This window comes from Zosterops lateralis (assembly GCF_965231275.1).
Source record: "Zosterops lateralis genome assembly, chromosome: 17".
Lineage (NCBI taxonomy): Eukaryota > Metazoa > Chordata > Aves > Passeriformes > Zosteropidae > Zosterops > Zosterops lateralis.
Genome location: NC_139777.1, coordinates 8,725,177 through 8,747,576, shown reverse-complemented (window position 1 = coordinate 8,747,576; position 22,400 = coordinate 8,725,177). Strand labels below are relative to the sequence as shown.

The window sequence follows — 22,400 nt, the reverse complement described above, 5'->3', positions numbered from 1 at the left end:
TAATTTCAAATCGAATCTCTATGAGTTAATTAAATCTCCTTCTAACTTAGAGGAAAAAACCCAACAACACACAAACCACCAAATCAATCAAATACAAAACCTCAAGCTGAAATTAAAAGCATTCAGATTTCAAGTCCACAGAAAAGCACCATTTGGTAAATCATTGCAGCTTCTTTCGCCACTTTTGCACAAGGTCAGGACACAGTGGGAGGTTTCTTAGAAAGTCTTGCTACTACAGTTTCAGAATTTACACCGGGGCCTGTGGTAGATCTTTTAACACATCAAAGACTATTCTCAGCCCAGCTCCAGGTTTCCACTGCATCCACCTGTAGTTATGACAAAATTCAATACTTTAAAATAAACTTGGTTTTTTCTTTTACAGCTTGATTTCAAAGGAATTCACACACACACCCTGTGAACAGTTATCCTGCAGCCTTCTGGCTTCACAGGGAGCATCCACTAGGAATGCCAACCTGCACAAGGGAAAAAGTCAAGAATACATTTGCCTCTCTGCAATTCCATACATGCTATTGCTATTTTATGTACAATTACATATGACTGGCTCAGATAAAAGGATGACTCCATCTCAGTACTATGGGCATTACAAAAATGCCATCTACATGCTGTAATGTCATTACTTCCTGTGTATTAGAGTGTATTAGAGACACTCCTCTCTGAAGAATGTGGATACATGGAAGAGTACAAAACATTTCTATTAAAACACCTTTCAGACCAGCTGTACCATTGTTCCCAATGGAGATCATGCTGTCAGATGCACTAATTATTTCAGACCAAGGAACATGAACAGCTACACAATTCTGCTGCGGAGGGGGGAAATGTGACACAAAGAAATACTGTGAAATTAAAATCTCTGTCAATAAGCCCTCCTGAGCCATCCCAACCCAGAGCCATCAGCAATAAGACACTGACATAAAAATAGAGGGAAGTCTATAACAAAGCTGTAAGATACTTAGCCCAGGAATGGAAATATTTGGGAGAGGCAAGGACGCACAGGGTATGTACTGGTCTCCAGAACCCTGAAAAAATTTCGTATCAGTAGCCTATTTTTAAGTTAAAACACCAAATAAATGAAAACATCTCAAGCCCATCTCTATCACAGAAAAGGCAAGTCACACTGCCAGCAGTAGGACAAGAGTCAGGAAGATGTATGAGCAGCACTGAACAGTACAACATTATGTGACCATCCATCTTTCCTGGAATGCAAGTAATCACTTAACACATGGTCAGACTTTGTACTTTCCAGCAGTGTGGTAAATAAAAACTGTTTCTTCACCCATATATTTTCAGTTCTTTTGAAAAATAGCAAAGGCTTCAAAAATATCAGTCCACTTCTGTCCTTAAAGCCAGATATCCCTCACAGTTCACAGCTGTTGATGGTAACTCACAGCAAGAAAAGATGAAGACAGTACCTTAAACTATCACATCCTCACAGCACTAAAACCACACTTTCCACCAGCTGTTAAAAGCAGAAACATTTCATATTTTCAAAATCATTAGTAAATATGTAATGGCAGAAGTTCAGCTAAGAGCAAGCAGCTGTTGGAGCAGAAGCACAAGACAACATTAAGCCAAGGGCATCAACAATTGCCTCAAAGTGAAAATGTGGAAATGCAACCTCCCCCAGTGTTCACGTACGATGTGACGAGTGACATCAGCAGTATTATGATCCACATGTGTGATTCTAACATAAAAGGCTTCTTTTTCTTTTAAATGCAGTCTTTGCTATGCTACAGGATGAAATCTAGTACACTGAAATCTTATTGCAGAGTAATTATATTCATCCGGCATTTGCTGGGAAGAAAGGAGACTACTAAAACACTGAAAATAGCAGCAATTGTAGGTTTTGCACAATACAGAGTATAAACTTACAAAACATCACAAAGTTCAGGCAGTGTGAAAACATCAAAACACTTGAAGCAGTGAGGTGTCACAATAGTCTCTTCATTTCACTATCTCAAAGCACTTCTACAACATTAACCCTCAATAATCTCACCAACCAGTGCGCCTTCCTGCTACGGTTACAATGAAGCACAGAAAAATTCAAGAGTTTGCCAAAGGCTACAGACAAGATGGACCTGTAGGAAGCCAGCTGTCCTGACTGCTGGTTCTATGCTTTCATGATAACAATGTGTTTATTCCCTAGACCACAAGCAACCTGCTTGTTCACCAGCACACCTGTACCTGAACAAAAGTCTCTCAGAAATATTAAGTAACAACAGTGTGTTCTCTGGTAACACTTCACCTGTTTCTCTACTATAACTTGGGTACAGAAAACAAGAAATTCCTTAACTTGATATAAAAAGAGCAGAAAAATTGAAATCAGATACAAACCATCAATTCGACAAGCTAATTATAGAACCCAAGATAAAACTTACTGTCAAGTGAAGGCCAAATGAAAAAACAATACCAACTTGCTGGGACATGTTATTAGATAAAATAACCTGTCCACAAGTCACTCATCTGAAGTCTTACCAAGGCTAGTTGTGGACTGTAATTTGAATTTTAAAAGAAAACTTACAAAACAGTTGGAAATTTACTTCATAAAACCAGTAATGACAGGATTATAAATCAATTTAGACAGTGCCATACAAACAAGAGGCCTTCATCTGCATTAGCTGTCACATACTTTTCTAAATTAGCCAGCAGCAAAACCAACAAGATTTTTAACTTACAGGAAAAATGAGGTTTCACACAGGAAAAAATCTAATCTTTCAAGGTGGTTGCTTACACGCTCACAGAGAGCTTTTGTTCTGAAGATTTTGCCCACTGCATGTTGAATGCCAGCTGCTTCACAGAACTCATCATGTATTTCAACACAGGGGTCAACTAGCTTTTTGAATTTTCTTTACAGCAGGATAATTTCCCGATTTTCTGCTAAGTACACAAAAAACCCCACCCATTTACAAGAAGCATTATCCACAGGAAGGACTTCATGATAGATGAATAAAACACACACGCACACCTGCTCCCTCTGATTTCCAGCCAGCTTCATGTGTTTCACAAGACAAACATTTTGACCACTATAAAATGATCCAGGAAGCCCTTTCGGGTTTAACAACCTCATGTATTCCTCCTGTGTAATTGAGAACATTTTCCTCCTGGAGCCCAAGTGCTGAGAAGCTGCAGTGCATCCTTCCTGCAGCAAATGCACACTGGTCAATGACCTGCCATGAGCATTACATTCCCTGAAAACTGTATTTTCTGCATCATATTTTAAGACCTTTGATGCTCATCTGGACTAAGACACCTCCTGCTGACATCTAAACTGCAACTAATTTTTTATTAATCTTCCCTCTTTTTATCCAAGACATAAAAGATAAATGGTTATTCAAAACAATTGTTTTTTTTTATTTTAAAGAAAGGTAAGGAGGATCCATATCCAGTATGTGAAACTACTTTTTCAACACAGTACATCTCATTTTAGAGTTTCCAATACCGAAGCAAGGCTGTAACAGACACGAGACAAAGTGTTGATTCAAAACAAGTTCACCTTGCTGGTTCGGTTTCCTAAATGAATGTGATCAGTGGGCTTTGCAACAGCAAGCTTTAGATCAAATTAGCTACTGTCTTCCATATTAAGTCAGATCAGCTCTGGTTAGTCCCCTTGCAACCAGAAAGATTGCATGCTCCAGCTAATTCAGCAGAAATACGGCTGTACAAATCCAGTATCCATTAGTGTGGAATGGGGGCATCATAATAGTTGTCTGCCACCAAAGACAGAACATCTACTAATGCGTCTGCCATTTTAATTACTTGTTCTAACAGAAAACATTTAAACAGTTGGGACCTTCACCTCCACGGCAACAGAAAAGCCTCAAGTGAGGACCAGAGTGGCACAAAAGGCTGGTACCAGCTCACACACCACGGGGGGGAAAAGAGAAGGGGTGGAAGCAGCTCGTGGCAACGGGCAAAAGCCAGCAGCTGTACACATTTCCTGCAAAGATAAGCTGCTGGGTAAATGAGAAAACTTTGATACTGTTTAAGCAGGATTATCTATCCTCCTTCAATTGAAAACAGAGTTACAAAAGAAATTCAGCTGGAAGAAATGTTACATCCAATAAAAATGACTGAGGCTCTATCTCGGGCACATGTAATGAACATCTACTGTAAAGCATTAGGTGAACACATCTAAGTTCTCAAAATCTAAATTTCAACCTTATATTTTCAAGACACCAAAGATTAACAGTACAGAAACCTGTGGGAAAAGGAGCACTAGAGCCTAAAGCAGAAATGTATCCCTGACAAACAGAACATTCCCCTCACCTATGTCCCTACCTCTAACACACAAACCTCCAGCAATACAAAACCCTTGATATCACAGCAATTCACAAATTCAGAGGTACAGATGAGGAACCAGAGGCTGAAACTAAAGCCTCCAAAATATACCTCTCAATTCAACTGCTCTGATAGGGAAATTAAACTCAGTGACTACAATCACTGATTTAGAAAGTTTGGATTCTTCTGGCTGCAATTACTGAACTTTTCTTTATTAAAGGATTCACTGTTAGTACAGTCTGATACACTGAGATAGTCTTTTAGTAGCTAAGACTACAGATGTGCTAGATGTTAATGTTTACACAGCAAGTATAAATTTGAATCTATTTCAGATTTTAATACAAAGAAATGTCGTTTTTTATTTGCTACACTAATTGTTCTTGTCTGCTGAGCTTCATTTGTATGGAAATTGAGATTTGATTAAATGTACACCCAGCATTTAATGTTATTTCAATTGTAAGCTATTACTCTGAAATTAGTGTACTGGAAGAGATAAGCTTGTACTGTACTTGAAGTACATGGTTTTGTTCTATACGTAGCTTTTAATGAACAGTGGAAGGTTTGTGTGTACATCAAATTTACTTTGCTTATTTTGATCACATTTCTCAAGGTTGGACACGGTAGATCCTCTGGCATCATTTTTATTTACAGACCAAAGGAAAACAAAAGACAAAAACACTTCCTCCTTTCTCAGTGTAAATCACTCATTGTCCCAGACTGGATGAACCAACCTGTAAGCGAATATTCTGTTCGGATTTCAGGAGGCAATTACAGTCATCAAAAGCTGATTAAGCATTAACGAAAACTAACTACAAGTGCTTAGACCAGTAACTCTTCTTATTCAGATTTTAACTTGTCCAACAGGTCTTTCTTATGTTTTATAATACTCAACCTACATACTTAAGACCTGTACCTACATGTTGCACTATCCTTTCATATTTTAACACATTTAGAAACAAGTTTACTAAAATTAAAAATTATTTTTTCTTAAATCACAGTTTCTATATAACCTGAGCCATCTACACTGCATGAGCATGATCAGATCCCAGTCCTTGCCAGCAAGAAGCCCAACTCCCTAAATTCATCCTGGAGATTCTGCTGAACACTAGTGTTCACCAATTGCCTGCAAACAAGCACCAGAAACAAAACCACAGAAGGAACACCACCCCCACCCCACAAACACACAGAGCTCTATATCTAGTATTTATGCTCAAGAGGAAGCATAACACAATCAATATTGCTCTAGACTGGTATTTACTGCAGTAACATAAACTTTACTCTTAATACTTCCAACAGAACAACATCATGATGGTTATCATAACGTAGTCCTCCAGAGATACATGAAAAAACTGTCCTTAAGGTAATCCTCTGTACTTAAAAAGCAGTTTCCCTAACTTGGATGTCTCCCAAGTGCACAAGTGAAGTTTACTGGAGCAGGGACAGTGTATCTCTCACAAAATTCCTGACAACCCGCCAGGCTGTAAGCAGCAGGGCGGTCCTGCCCTGCCTCTGCTGGCAGTGGCCAACGCCAGTTGCTGAACACTTCTCAGGGACAGAGGAGCTCACTACAAACTGCACCTGAACATGTTCTGACTCAGTCTTCAGACAGGTTTTCTTGTTTTTAACCTGTCTCTGAGGTACCCCCAATGCCATACAAGGGCTCTGCTCTCAGGGGAGAGAAGCCATAGGTAAATGGTATTTCCCCCAGCTTTAGCTCTCAGAGAAGTTTTCACTAACCATTCATTTCCCAGCAGGTCTTTGTGTCACTTGGTGAATCTGACATTCATTACGTATTTTTGAGTTTATCATTATACCACCCACTGCTGCATTCAGTGTAGCAGAATAAATACATACAGTACTTTATAACTAAGTCATGATAGGAAGAAAGCAGACTATAACACCAACTTTTTCCAGAGAAGAAAGCTATTTGTCAAGCTCATGTGTCACCATCAGTTATCCATTTCATAGATAGTTTATTAAAGTTTCTCAATAAAACTGGTTCTATTTACTGTTCTTCAAATTAAATGCCTGTAGAATAATTTAAAAAACCTTCAGAAGAAATAAAAGCTAGAGAAAAACAGAGCATTCCATTTTCATGTCCTATTTCACAGAAGATAAAATGCTCGGCCGTTCACCCATGATACTGAAAACATGCTTAGAAACTACCCTTAGACCCTGGAGCTTTTGTTCACCATGGCCTAAGTATGTGCAGGAGAGTATAAAAGCACAACAGAACCTAATAACTCAGAGTCTGGGGGGGGAAAAAGCCACATAATATGCTCATAACCAAAACACACCCTACACCTATTCTCAAACCTAATTTCAGCTCCTGAAAATTAGAGAATTTGAAATTATAATCCCATTTAATAGGAACGTATCAGTTCCAAAAATAAATATACAATACGTGTTAGAGGCATTGGCATTTTCTGCATGATCTCAGCATGCTGTTCCATGAAGTAATTAAAACTGTGACAGCATTCCAGCTGAAAACTGTAAATCCTTAATGAATAACACTCATCAACATTCAGTATTACTCAGTGTTCTGTCACAGTAAGTTATGCTAGATCACCTCAACATCCATCAAGAGATTTTACAGCACAGTAAGGAATGGCAGCACGCTCCTTCCCCTCACTGTATCATACTTGCTCCCCAGGTACCCACTCTCCAAAGCTGGAAGACAGGGACAGGGAGCAGAATGAAGGCCCCATAATCCAAGGGGAGATGTTAAGTGACCTGCTATGGCCACTTAGACACACACAAGTCTATGGGGCTTGACAGGATCCACTCAAGGACACTGAGGGAGCTGGTGGAAGTGCTCACTGAGCCCCCTTCTATAATTTACCAGCAGTCCTGGCTAAGTCAGTTGGCCCCAGCTGACTGGAAATCGGCAAGTATGACAGCCAGCTGCTCTAAGAAGGGCCATAAGGTGGATCTGGGGAGCTGCAGGCTGGTCAGTGTGACCTCAGTGCCAGGGGAGGTTATGGAGCAGATCATCCTTCACCAATGGCACGCACAGGACAAGCAGGTGATCAGGCCCAGCCAGAGTGGGTTTATGAAAGGCAGGTCCAGCTTGACTAACCTGATCTCCTCCTAGGACAAGTGACCCACTTAGTGATCCAGGGAAAAGCTGTGGATGTCATTTACCTGGTAGATTTTAGTAAATCTTTGACTCCACTTGCCACAGCATTCTCCTGGATAAACTGGCTGCTCATGGTTCAGAGGGTATACTCTGCACTCAGTAAAAAACTTCCCAGACAGCAGAGCCCAGGGGAGACCTTACCACCCTCTACAACTATCGGGAATCAGGGGGTAACAAGGTGGGGATCAGCCTCTTCTGCCAAGTAACAAGCAACAGGACAAGCGGAATTTGCCTTAAATTGCATCAGAGGAGGTTTAGATTGGACATTAGGAAAAATTTCTTCACCAAGAGCGTTGTCAAGCACTGGAAGAGGCTGCCCAGAGAAATGGAGTCACAATCCCTAGAGGTATGTAAAAGACGTACAGATGTGGCACTTTGGGACATGTTTTACGGGTGGACTTGGCAGTGCTGGGTTAATGCTTGGACTAGATAGTCTCAAGGGTCTTTTCCAGCTGAAATGATCCTGAGATTCTATATTTATTATACCTACACCCTGCACGAGCTTGGAACTGACCCAGTTTTCCCTTGCTCACAAGTGTCATTCACTGCAATTTGTTGTCTGCTCTTTGTCTGGAGGGCAAACTCAAGGCCAGGAAGGATGGAAAAGAGAAAGAGAAATCAAAATAACTACAAAAAAAAATAAAAAAGCAAAGGCAGGCAAGAGACACGGCATTCAGCCAAAGCAACAATATCAGAGCTTCTTGAATGGGAATCCAGGCTATAATTTTTTAAGACTTAGAAAATATAGACTTTGAGCTTCACAAAAGTGGGCACTTATTCCTAAGACTAAAACAGAAAGAATGTATTTCCCAATTCTCCAGCACTGCTAAAACCAAAGAGAAAACAAAACTTGAACTAAGCTGAAAGAACACTGTGGATTAGGCAATGCAGCATTCCAGACTGAAAACCAGTTTATTTTCATCGTGAGAATACCAAGCTAAGCAACAGTCTTGCGCTTCTCCCCCCCTAAGAAACTGTTATTTTATGATAATAAGTAAAGAGGCAGAAGGGAAAAGCAAAACACAGCACAGGCACAAAGAGCAGTCAGTACAAACAAAACCAAAGCCACTGCTACTTGAGAAGCCTCTAATGTGGCTCAAAATTAAAGCCTACTGTTCCTCCATACTAACAACCTTGTTCAGGACTTTGAGTGTTCTGTACAGCCTTAGGCGGGATTTCAGTGTTTTAGTACAACAGTGACAAGTGACTCAAACCTGTGCAGCACAGAATTTTTAACCCTTTCTCTAAAGAAAGCTCATCAGTGAAAGTGACAATCACACCTCACAAATTCACTAAAGAATTTCAAGCAAGCTTGAGAGAAGTCAAGACCAGGAACAGACCATGTATATCTTTCCACAGCTTGCACAAGGGAGGGAAATTATTCTTGAGCTTGAGAGGGCAGGAAACCCCTAGATGGCTTGCACTGTTGAGCAGGTGCCAGCCCACCAGCACGCCTGGGTGTCACTGTCACCACTGGGGGTGGTTTCCCAGCTGGCAGCGGAGGGAAGTGGTAAGCTGGGCTAACTGGACCTTTGCAGAGACCCTGAAGGACTCCCAGCTTTTTCATGCCAGAGGATGTATTGTGAATAGGCAGAGGGACACAGGCAAGATATGGCCTTATTAGATCAGTGTCAGGCAAGGGTAATACAGCAGAGGAGGTACAGGGACACACACAAGCCCACTGGAGTCCAGGTTTCATTAAACCTCACTGCTTATGAAACGTGTTCACAGGGAATAGTGCTAAGTAAACAGCACTATTCCTCACACAGAATTTAAATATGGCCACACACACCCCATACTAACTCTCCCAAGAAATGAAGCAACAGAGAAAAAAATCCATTAAGAACAACATCAGCAGTGATATACTCAGCAAGTCATCAACTGTGTCCAGAAAAGGGCACCATCAACAAGAGTGCTTTCTCCCTACAATCCATATACCAGGTCAGGGCAGATGGATTATCCCACACACACCTCAAATCCTTCAACTCCCTGGGTACCACAGCTCAAAGTATTTCTATATCTAAAGCTATTACCTGGCAGCTGCCCACCCAGAACTAGTTCCAAAAAAATCCAGGCATGTGAGATGGTTCCTGTCCTCTTCCTGTATTCTCAAGATTAATACATCCTACCAAGTCAGTTTGGATCACTATTTATCCATATACAAAACAGTTTCACAAAGAATCAGCAGAGGAAGAGGCTGTATTCCGTTTGACCAAATAAACTATAGGTGTACAAACAAACAAAAACCCCAAACAAATAAACAAAACCAACACAAACCCCAAGCCCACAAAAAAAAAAACCCTAACCACACAACAAAAAGCTAACAAATACTCTACAGAAACTCATTTTCCTCAGAGGAAAAATTCAAATCCAAAATTTTACATGAACTGAATTAGTATTTTCTTTAGATCACTTTTCAACAAGAAGAGAACACAGATGAAACACGATAACAGCAATTCAAGAACTGTCAGAGCAATCAAGGCTAATTTGTAGCCACCATTAAATTGAAAGTAGGAATTGCCAGATTTCAGCAGTATTACTTAGCAAGCCCATTTACTTTCAGCAAGACAACACATGTTCCTTCTTTGCGGGAAAAACAAAAAAAGTTCCTATCTCATCTTTTTTTTTTTTTTTTTTAGTACACGATTCAGCAGTATTTAAGCATATAAACTTTCAGCACATCAGCAATCCTTACAAATCTAATGAAAATATACAATTTTAAGCTAAGTATGTACTTTTAAAACTTTGCTGAACTAAACCATGAGGAATTGCAGTAGTCTTTAAAGCAAATAGGTGACAAAGTTCTACCTGTGAAATCAGGTACTTTTTAACTACACCATTCTCCAAAAATTAATATCATTTTTTTAATTTTAAAACCAAATAAACATGGAAGAGGTTCTCTTCAGGGCCCTAAGAAAGTTCAAGGTCTTAAACAAGAATCTAACAATTCAGGGAGACAGGAAAGCTGTGCCTGAGCACTGTTCAAATGCAGGTCACACTAAAAAAAGCTTTTGCTCCTGTTTCACTTTTCTTCTTCACATCTTGTACAAGACTCGATGAGCAAGCACCTAGAACACTTAAAAGCATAAATTCAACACAGAGAAATATTATGACCTCAAATACGGAAACCCAGTTTTACCCTTTGCACAGGAGCTGGTGCAGTGGCTGTGGTGCACTGGAGCAAATGGCTCATGCTTTGAATAGCATTCCCCTGCTCCACTGAGGCTGAACACAGCAGCAATGTGGCCAATGTCAGCCACAGCTACCTCTGTCCACACTGGATGAGATACTGTGCTTCCCTCTCCCCCAGCAAAACAAACACCTGAGGAGAAAGTCCTCATATTGAACTCCTAATTTTAATAGTTCTACCATAAGTCAGCAAATACAGATCCAACCCAATTGCAAAAAGCCACATAATCCTCTGAGTGCAGTTTTCTCATCTCCCACACCTTCTAACAAGCCAACTACTGCCAGCACTCTTCAACATCTATTATGCTCATGTGTCAGGTACTATGGCACAAAACTTGATCTTTGCCATCAATAGAAAAACGACATTCAATTCCATTACTGCTCAGAAAGACAAAGATGGGCCCTACAGCATTCTTGAATCATTTGCTCCAACCTGCTTACTGCCACAACTGAGGTGGCATGATGCTTCTACTTAAGTCTCTGATCTCCCTCCTGCAAGATTCCTAACATTTCATGAAGATTTTCCCAGATCTCATTAACACACTACTCTTACATCCCTGATTTTAATCAGTGAAGAGTAATTTAAGTGTATCAAATAATTCCACAAATTCAATGGAGAAAAAACACAAACGCAGTTTTGACCATCCCTAAATTAAAACAAGCTGCAATAAGTTTTAGAGGCTTAACATATACAAGGCAAAATGCTACTTGTGCACAAACTCAAACCCAGCAGGTGTTAGAAGCAGGGTTTTCTTTTAAAGTGTATAAAAGATGACAAGTTACTTTTAAGTCAGAAGAAATCTTTTTATTTACATTGCAAAAGACACATTAACACAGACTAAACATAGAAATACTAAGGGACAACACTTGGTTTTGCAGTCAGCCTAGAACACCCACCATCATTCTACTAGAAATGGCACTTAATCCCATTTTTCTACCCACTTTGACTTTCAAATAATTCCACTGGGCACCCCAAGTAACTGGTCCTATAGTGGGAAAGGTACGAGGAAGCACAACAGAGGCAGTGTATGAAAGAGAAGGCAACACAGAAAAAAAGAGTTACACAAATGAAAATGTGGCAAAGAAAAATCAGTTAAAGGACAAAAGAGCAGGGAATATCTCAAGAGCAGGCACCAAAAGCTGCTTCTATATTTCCACCCCCTGAGATGGCTGACAATTCTCAAGCACAATAATCAATAAACAGAACAGAAGCTAAATATAATGTTAGACCAACCAATTTTAATTTTAATTAAGTAGGAGGTTGAATGTTATTTAGTTTAGCTATAGATAATGAAGTAACTATCAATTGCCATTAAACTTAAAACCGTATTACTAAATCATCTGAATGGCAGGTAAACACTACTAATCACTTTCTTAGGAATTCCATATAGCAAATACCATCAAAATGCTGTTCATGAAACACAGAATTAGCAGGCTGACCCTTTAAAACAAGGAAAAATGTAAAGCTTCACAGGAAACCACAAGATGCCAGAGGATTTCACAGTTCAGGGAATATGGATTAAAGGTTAATCCCAAACTCATGTTTTTAAGCAACTAAATTGCTCAAGTCCTGCTACAGCAAATCAGTGACTTCACCAACTGAGCCATGATTCCTCCTGGACTCAGGATCCTCTACAAAACCACTGAATTGCAGTGAGAACATGTGAGCCTGCCATGCAAGGATCCAGCATGAAACAAAAACCCTTCCACAGAGTGGAAAGCCAGGACTGAGCACTGGCACACATCCACCACACTCAAGGCTACAGAAAAACTGCCACCTGAACTGTCCTGGAAAACTGTGAATCTATTCTTTAAAGCTGCAGCTTATGAGGGACCCGTGCATTAGACTGCATTTATAAAAATAATAAGCTATAACTGCAGAACAGACTGGCAACCAGAGTTACCAAAAGAATCTGGTATTTGGAGTCTATTATTTGGAGGAAATCATTAACAATGTGCTTGACAAACACCTTCAGGAGCTGCCTGGGTTTGCCAGATTTTCTTTTGGGACAGGAAGATGGACAACACCATCTCTTATACTCCTTCCAGCCATAACTTTCTATCAGCCTACACAGAATAAAAGATTAGCAAGGCTCTTCATATCACAGATTAACCCTTCAGATCATACAGGTAAAGATCAGCAGAGCCTCCCACTGAGCCTGCCAGAGCTGTGCTCTGTTGCCTTTTTATCTAAGCTCTTCCTTGTCCACTGCAAGAACACAATGCACATGTCCACTTCAAAATACAAAACCCTGAGCATACAAATCAAGCCCTGAAGGGCTGTGATTCCACTCAGATCCTTCTAGGTTCTGCTCCAGACAGAACCTTGAGGTATCAGAAGCTCCACTCAGGGTACACAGGTCTGCACTGCACAATGGCAAGTTCTGCTAATCATAGAAGTAGTTATTTATGTGCACCTCACAGAATCAAACAAGAACTTATAAAAGTTGCAAGAAATCACCGCACAAAAACCCAGAGACCCAGGCATTACTCAAAGATGGACCACAGAGGCAGCTACTACACTTGCATTACTATTCAACATCAACACCAGCCTTAACAAAGGTAATGCCAGGGGACAGAATGATTCATTGAAGACTTGACTGGTTTTCTGATATTCACCAGGGGATTTTACATCTTTCATACTTAGTATCTAAAATTCCTCTCTCTTCAGTCTAGCTGTGCCTTCCCCCTCATACACCAAGAAAGAAGCACAGCTGCCTCCTCCTGCTGCAGAGAGAGGCTGGGGCAGTGCTCTATTCTCCATCACTTCTGCTGTTCTGGACCAACCTTCCCCTGTCCTAAACCAACTGTAGGGACACAGAAGTTTGGGTTTGCAAACCCTCAAGGTGCCCCTCTGGTTTATTACTTCTCAGAGCCAAAGCAATGCAAACAGCCCTGCCTACTGACTCCTTTTTTCTCCTTTACTTTGTAGCCACAGCTAGCAGCAAATCCACTTGCACCTCAAAATTTTTGCTTTATAATTAACATCAAGAATTACCAGTCTTAAAGTATCAGACCTGCTAATAAGGTCTGATACCTTCTGCTTTGTCTCTCTGCTATGCTGAGACCAGCCACAAAAAAGCTTTTTCACAACCATCAGCCTCGCTTTGCAGCTGTAAAAACAGCAAATAGCAGAGCAAGGAACATCAGGATGAGAACTCAATAATAGGTAACAGTAGGAAGAAAAATAAAACTTAAAACCAGTAGATTAAGAAGCAAAGGGATGAGGAGGAAAAACACCAGACTGGAAGACAGGCCAAGCCCTACTTTCAGCAAAATTAACTGAGGAGGTGTGATAAAAACCCTTCTACCCCTCACTCCGAGAACCTTCCACTTGGGAATTCACCTAAATACACAGACAGGAACTGCAGCTAGCAATGACATGAACCTGAATAAATATCACTCACCACAGCTCTCACTAAGGTGGAGACAGTGAGCAAAGAGCAAAATAAGGGTTGGCATTTGCCTACCAACAAAGTCTCTCCAGAGCAGAGGAACACAGGTCACAGCAAATTTTATGACCGATATATTTGGGTCTCCATTTGAATTAATCAATACATTTCAACTGGACAAAACCAGACTCATCCATCCACAGCACACCAGTGGATCACCTTGAAACTGTGCTGATCATGGGTTTGCTTAGACCTCTACTCTGATGAGTTCTGCCTTGCACATAAGACCAGTACCTCTCAACTGAATGACAAGAAAGAGTTAGCAACTTGAATACACTTGTGAGTTGTATTGTGTCAAAACACCAAGACCCCACCTGTAAGGGCATAACCACAGCTGCCAGCAAGCTCCAAAGCATATGGGAATTCCAACTGTGAGCTGCAGTGTGGGGTTTTAACCAGACCACTTGCACTGGCAAGTCTTTCTAAGCATTGCAGATTAAGTATGTTGTGCAATGGTTTTTTTTGAAACAGAACTTGGGTAATAAAATTACTTCCTCTAGCTGGCTTTGAAGTGGAAAAAAAACGCTGCAAGAACAAGAACTCAATTGGCTTTTAGCTGCCTGGCAAGTGCTCTAATAAGAAAGCCCGATGACCTACATTCACAAGGCTCTGTACTAAACCATTATTACAAAATCCAATATAAAGCCTGACCATGTTTAAGTGTTTTTCATTAGTAAGCAGCAGTATCTTGTTAGAGAAATATGAAAACATGTTATTGTCTTTAGTGATGATGATCTTAATTAATCCTCTAAATACTATTCTGAAACATGTCAGCGTGGTCATTCCACACTGCTCAAGCTCCCAATGCTACACAAAGACACCAAAACCTCTGCTTCTCAGTGGGATGCATTGGGATGTTAACAGAAAAAAAAAAAACTTCTTAAATATTCTCAAACTGCGAAAAACCGAATTCATAACAATTTATATCTCTGATGCTCTTCCAACAACTGACAGAAATGCACTGGTTCAGAAACTCAGGCAAAATCTAAGCTAGCACCAGAACAGCTTATTGCAACTCAGTTAACATGCCACTGAAACATTTCCTCACACAAAGACAGCAGGTCTCTCAGCCAGCTACTCAGATAACCTGAAGCAGATGGGTTTGAGTTGTCCTGGAAAAGATTTTATTAAATTAAACTCTACTGTGGTATATATCCCCAAAAAGCTACAGATAGAGTAAAATCAGCAAGTGTTTAAAGGAAGTATTAAGTTTTTCCATTACTCTACACCCATATAGCTGGAAGAGTTTGATACATTCAGTTTAAATTCACATTAGCAGATTCCAAAAGCAACTCAAGAAGAAATGTCCTACTTTGAAAGAAAAGAACGCTTTCAAAAATGCACTATAAAGCAGGCAACTAGTCAAAACAAGAAGGATATGGTCAAAACAGTACAGGAAAGATAGAAACATTGTGATTAAAAAAAAATCCAAGTGGCAATTCTCAAAGGCTCAAAATTACCATTACAAGCCCACAAGTTCAGAAAAATCCAACTGCCCACGGTGCCTTCAGGAACCCAAGTCTGCACAGGTGGGGCCAATGTCATGGTATGTGGAAAGTACCTTGTGCTGTTAGTGATGGCAGTAGCACAAAACAGACTCATGTAATCAAGAGAGAAAAAAATGAGGAAGAAAAAAAAGAAGAAATTTTAATTATTTTCTCCCTAATTTACCAAAGCCCACCTCACCCTAAATGCAGAAAAAAATAGGCCCATGTAAAATCACTGCCTTTCAGATGGCATGAAAAGATACTACAGTTGAGGAGGCTTAAAAGAAGGTTTTATTTGTCTGAAGAGCACAGCAAGAACATGGATACAAAGCTAGTGTCAAATTAACGTGGAAATACAAAGAGATGCCTGATCCGCCGGGACTGAATTGTGAAGGGACTACACATTCATCTCTGAGTACATAAAACCTCCCAGGGCTCTGCAGCACTCATCTGATAGCTCCAAGTACAGATTTAAGCTAAGCAAGCTGCAGGCGTCCTTCCTAAACCAAAAAGACAGTTGCTACAACACACAGGTTTGAAGAAGTAAAAAGTAAAGCAAACACCACCTGGGAAATAAATTCCAAGTCCAAGTACTCCTCTCTTTCTGCTGTCTCTTCCCAGAGAAGACTAGGGAGACTTCTTCACACTGATCAAAGTGGTAAATTTGATTCTGTATGGCCTCTGTACTTGCATGAGCCAGGTTTTCCCTCCTTGCACCTCATGTTTCAGGATCAAACCATGTGCTATTAATCTATCAAATGAGTGATCTGTTTGAGACAGCACATTCAAGATACTAACTGAAGCAAAACAAAGAAAAGCAGATGACATCGGCAAAGAGCTGTGAGGCCACCCAGAAGTGATGGGCTCTCCTCTGAGGAGGAGGCAGAGGCATCACCATGGACAGCTCAGCCACCGCGCTCACCACGTAAACAGGATGGATGAGCACATCCCAAATGGAACTCACAAACTCCTCACACACCGAGGAATTCCACCTGCAACACTATATCCAGTTGCATTACTTCCCCTCAGGTTCAGGAATACATATGGTTTGAGCAGAATTCACGGAATGCTTCTGGAGTTGCCACAGGGGAATTCTAACACTGCAAGTTTCAAAGCCAGTGGAGTAGAACCAGAGTAGATGAGTTAAGGTTTGCTCACAAGGACACTTCTGCCAGCGAGGCTACAGCACCACAAATCTCTAAAGCAGGTACATTAGAGAACCAGTGGAAAAATATCATTCATCTTAACGAAGCAAATCTTAGTGAAAAACTGGTGTTCATCCATCAAGCATCAGCTGCTGACAGAGGTACAATATCAAACTGGAGTGACAAATGTGACACAATATGAAAAATGCCATTTTTGAATTTCTAGGAGGCTACAATGCTCAACACCAATAGAGTTCAGGGTCAAGCCTGCCCACTTGTAAAAGCACAGAGACAGCTCTGAATAAGCTGAACTTTTTCATCCAGCAATCCAGCAGCTTGTAGCACTTAGTGCCAGCAAAAAGGAGCTGCTTGAAGTCAGTTTTATATAGTACCTTCTCAGCCATAAAAGCCTCTAGCTGTAATAATACCAGGCTACCAACACAACAGGAGTTTTTTGGCTACTTAAGTGCATATCATAAGCCCTGGTATATACACTGCACTGCCAAAAAAACAAGCTAAAACAAAACAAGGCAGACACAGAGACGTTTCAACACTCAAGTTAGTTATTTCAATAACTCTGCCTACACTGACCCAATTGTGTTTCAGCTCTGCTAGGAACTCACTTAGACGCAGTTCATTAATACTGTTATGTTTTATTAGTCTGGGTCATAAAAGTTATTTGGAGGAGAAAGAACAAGGGGGTTTCAAAGCACACCACGGGTCTTACTCTCCTATTTACTAGGAGCAGTATCACCCAGGAACGGTGGCTCGGTGCGATTTCCAAACCTGCAAAGCCACCCCAGGCAGCCTCACGCTTTGGCCACTGATGCTTTTTGGCAAGAGCTGCCCACGATACCGAGGGCTTTGCCAAGCTCCAAGAGAGCTCGACACCTAAAAAGAAACCCCAGCTGAGAGATATATATCTAGAAAAACTGTAGTTTTCTACCGCCGAACACCAACCATTTCTCCTAAGTTAATCATCTTAAGATTTTAAGCACCATGCCCAGCAGCTAGCAAACAAACTCCGTCGCTGGATTATTTCGCTAAAAGAAGCACAAACAGGACCAGAAAGGCGAACCAGGTGCAGCAGGTTTTTGTTTTTTTTTTTCTATTTCTGGCAGGATTAAATGGCACTCCTAAGGCAAGCATTTAGTCTGGCTGTGTGGGCACCCAAGGCCCACAACATAAAAGCAGGTAAGTAAGAAGCACCTGAAAAACTTAGTCACCACATTTTCTGCGCTCATTACCCGTAGGGCTATGCAGATTTCTAGCCAAAGCTTTCACAGTTTGACACGAAGGTTTTCCCCTGACTCGCAGGGTAAATCCAGGCTCTCTGGGATGAGGCAGCCGGCACAGGGGGCCCGATGCTGGGCCGCGTCCCGGCCGTGTTTAAACCCCCAGACCCCGCGGAGGGGCCGCTTTGGGCCGCTCCGGCCCCGGCCCGGGCTGTCCCCGGGGCTCACCCGGCACCCCCGGCCCCGCCGCCGCCCCTACCTGACCGCAGCGGCTCGGTGATGCTCAGCACCAGGAGGAAGAGGAGGAGGAAGGTGCCGCTGTCCGCCTTGGGCACCATTTATCCTCCGTTCATCCTCCCCCGGCACAGCGCCACAAACCCGCGGGGAGGGACGCGCGGAGCGGCGGGAGGAGGGGCCGCCTCCAGGCCCGCGGGGGGGCCCCGGTGCGTAGGGAGCTTTTCCCCTGCCCTCCCTCCGCCGTTCAGCCGCCGCCCCGGGCGGAGCGGGCGGCCCTGGCTGCGGCGGGAGCGGCGCGGGTCGGGCGGCCGCGCTGGGGCGGCTCGCAGGGCTCCGCCGGCGCACAAGATGGCGGCCGCGCCTCCCCGCCGCCGTGCCCGCGCCGCCACGCCCCCTCCCGCCGCGCGCCGCCCGCCCAATCGGCGCTCAGGGGGCGGGGCCGAGAGCACGGATCAGCGCACGCCCCGCCCACTTACGGCGCTCAGGGGGCCGGGCCGGGCCGGGCCGGGCGGGGCCGGCAGGGGGCGGTGGCGGGGCCGGGGCTGCCGGCAGGGGGCGACCCCCGGGACTGCGCCCCGGGCCCTCGGTCCCCGCGGGATGGCCAGGGATGGCCTCCATCAGCCCCCTCAGCCCAAGGGAAGCCCTATGCCCCCCAGGACAGTCTTGCTCAGTTCGCTCCACCTCCCCAGGACAGCCTCTATCGCTCCCCTCTTCCCCCCAGAACAGCATTTCCCCAGCTGGAGTGTCCTTTCCTGCTCACCTCCATCACTCCCTGTCAGCCTTTCCCATGCCCTCTGGGGCAGCCCCAGCCAGCTTCCTTGTACCCCGGGACAGCTTTCCCACGTCCCCTCCATCTCTGCTGCGATGGCCTTTCCCTGCCTCTGCAGGGACTTCCCACTGCCACCACCTTGCTCGTCCCACAGCAAAGGCACAAAGCTCTGGACTTTCCCAGCCCCAGCAGGCTGCCAGGTTCACTATCCTTTGTTTTTGCATTACTCTGGTCCCCTCTGCCCCCAGCGGGATGAGACAGTCCCTGTTATCACGTCTGCAGGGTGGCAGGGACAAGCAGCAGCCGCGGCTGGGACATTCCCACAGCCAGCCAGGTGTTCCCATGGCTCCTGGAAACATGCCCTTCCCACTTCCCAGGCCCAGACAGAGAGGAAATGCATAAAGAAAGCGGATTGTATGGCTCAGGTCACTGTTAGTGGCCGTGCAAGTGACAGGTGCCTGTAGGAATTTGACCCGGGGTGTTGCTGCAGTCAGAGGGGCAGGTGGTGGCTGTCCCTGGCTGCAGACAGCGATGCAGTGGCACAGCTCTCCTGCTGCTGGCTGGAGGTCAGCTCAGCTGACATTTGGGATCAAAAGGCAGTTTTAGCATCAATACCCACTTTCCAACTTCATCTGGAGTTTCCACTCACAAGGGCAGCACCAGGACAAAGGCTCAGCCAGGGGCCAGACACAATGGTTGACCCACCATCAGCAGGGAGCTGTCACTTTCCTCTGCAGGGAATTCCAGCTTTTTACTATAACCTATTCAAAGTCAAAGCCTGGGAAGCTGCCTTGGAAATGTTTGTATATTTTTAATATCAACAATGAGGTGTTTTCTACTCTCTTGCTACAACTTGTAGTTCTCAAACAAAACATCACAATTCCAATAAGGACCATTTTGACCCAATTTTACCCACTCCTTGTTTCCAAGTTAATACCAATCACTCAGCAGCAAACTTTTCTCCAGGGGTTTCCTGATGGATGTGCAGCTACTTCTGCTCTCTCGTGGCTCCTGCTCCCCCCTCAGTCACTGACTGCCCCAGGGGCCAGCTGCCAACCTGCAGGCAGGGAACAGGGACTTCTGTGGGGTTTCTTGAGCACTCACTGCCTCTGCCCCGCCAGGAGCTGTTGCTGTGCTCAGGTCAGTAGCTCCAGGGAGGGGCTTCTTTCAAACCTAAACGTGCATTTTAACATGGGAGGGGAAATCGGTGCCTGTCAAGAGCTCCCCAAGCTGGGGTAGGTAGCAGCAAGTGTGAGCTGGGAGCTGTGAGCCCTGGAGGCCTCAGGAGCTGCCTCAGGAGCCCTGTGTGGCCAGGAACATTCTTGGGGACCCGCTGGAGTGCGTCACAAGCAGCGGGACACTGCCTGAAGATTTAGGCCAAAACCCACTTTCCTAGTCTCATGTGCTGCCAAATACTGTCACGATCCAAGAGCCTCAAGTATGAGAACATCCTCCAGCACAAAGTGTGAGCATCAAACTCCCCAGCTTTGCTCCTCCCGTGGGATGCTGTGGGGACAGGCTGTTCTGAGCCTGGCTTGCTGCAGGACAGCCTCATAGGCCAATCCCAAATTGATCCAGAGTATCCTTGTTCACCCCAGGGCCTGGGCATTACACCATACAGGGTGATGCATAAATAAATATCTTATGATGCCTCCACCACGAGAGGTGGTAACAGGGGTGGTAACAGGTGGTAACAGGTAAACAGCACAGGCTGTTTACCCCTGGCTTTTGTCCCCAGGCAGGGCAGACCTCGTTTCCCCCATACCACATCCCACAGCACCCTCAGCTCTGCAGAGAGGGGGGTCTGGAGCACAGCCGTGTGCCTGGCAGCCCCTCAGCAAAGGGGCAACAAATGGCCCAGCAGCACCAAAGGGAAGGGTGAGAGGTGCCCCTTGCCCCAGATTGTGCCAGGTCAAGCAGTGGGGGGAAGGAGCTCATGGTGAGGGTGGTTGGACCCATCTCTGGCCCTGGCCTGGCTCTGAGCTGGGGCTTGTAACCAGCTGCTGTTAGACCAGCAGCTGTGAGCTGGGAGTGGGGCAACACGTGCAAATATGAGGAACTGGGAATTGCTCAATTTTCCTCTCCCCTGAGAGAGTGCACCCATTTCCTTTATTTTTGCAGAGAAATAGCCCAATCCTTGAAAACGACAAAGTAACTCAAACCACAGCTTCCCTTTTGACCTAAATAATCAGTTCCCTTCCTGGAACCTGCTTTTGGATGGGTGAAAAACTGCAGGCCCTGCACCATGGCAGAGATGGTTACCCCGGGCCAGGGAGAGCCTCCTGGCCTTGAGGGTGAAGAGCTCAGAGAACCAGCTTGGGGCTCAGTGATTTGAGTTATAAGAATCTCCTGTGGTCTCCCATTTTCTTTCCTGCCTGGGAGAGGGAGCCAAAGCCCAGGCTGCATACAGCAAGCCCCTACAGCCTCTGGATGTGATGGTGTTCACACCAAGTGGACACAGGTCCACCATGACTCCCATGACACTGTGGTGTGTTACTCCCATCCAGTAACACAGCACAGCCAGCCTGGCCACCCAGGAGAGGCCTAGGGCCACCACTGCTCACTGCCAGCCACCTCTGCAGCATCAGGAGAGCTCCAGGTGCTATCATGGCTGAGGGAGCAAGTGTGCTTGGGCCTCGCACATAGGAAAATGCAGAGATATTGCAACAGCTAAAGAAAAATAACCTGCTGAAAATGCGAGGGAAAAAAAATCACCAGTCATCAAGAACCAAGATGTTTTTTCACACTGGATTTGGCCCTGTAAAGCACATTATCTGCCACTGCTACAGCAGCAAAAATATCTGGCAATGAAGAATTTACTGATTCACTAATTACAGATAGCAGGGGCTGAACTGCAGCAGGAAGCAGAAAACAGACATTACAGCAGGCATTACAGGAACAGCCAATCTGAAGAGCCCTTTCAACAGATCCAGCTTTATAGCACGTAACTGAAAATAAGTTCCATTTCCAACAAACACATGAAGGCCCATCAGTGTGGCAGAATCAAGACTGTGATTCTAGTGTGGCTGTCTAGGTTAATTCACTTGAGAGCAAACACAAAACCAACACCATCCACAGGATATTTAATGCAGTCTGCTTTTAAGCATGAATTGCACAATGTGGAACTAACCACCCTCAGATATCACATTCCCCTCTTATTCCAGCTACACCTTGGTATGAGCACAGCCAGTTTGAAATGCTGTGGCAGAGAGATGCCACATCTCACTCCTGATCCATGTGTACCCCCATCTACAGTCCCTCGAGTGCTGCTCAGCTTCTCTGTCCATCCCACACCCAGAGGAGCTTCTGCACCTACAAATGGGCAGGAATCCACTCCTTGCTCCTGGTCTCCTCAGTGACCCAAACTACAGGTCAGGGTCTGATCATCTGCCTGCGCACCTAACAGAGAGGTTCTGTGCTTAATGGAGACAAGCATTTCATTATGAAATAA

At 44.0% G+C, this 22,400-nt stretch overlaps 1 protein-coding gene across 2 annotated transcripts in view; it reads right to left on the bottom strand.

Moving 5' to 3' along the window:
• The window catches only part of DGCR2 (DiGeorge syndrome critical region gene 2), a 59,137-nt gene extending 40,775 nt beyond the window's left edge, over positions 1-18,362 (bottom strand). For both annotated transcript variants that reach the window (XM_083873915.1, XM_083873916.1), the window contains exon 1: positions 18,203-18,362. In XM_083873915.1, coding sequence (XP_083730041.1) covers positions 18,203-18,281 — 79 coding nt within the window. In that variant the 5' untranslated portion in view covers positions 18,282-18,362. The remainder of the gene's footprint in view (positions 1-18,202) is intronic.
• Positions 18,363-22,400: the final 4,038 nt, after the last annotated feature.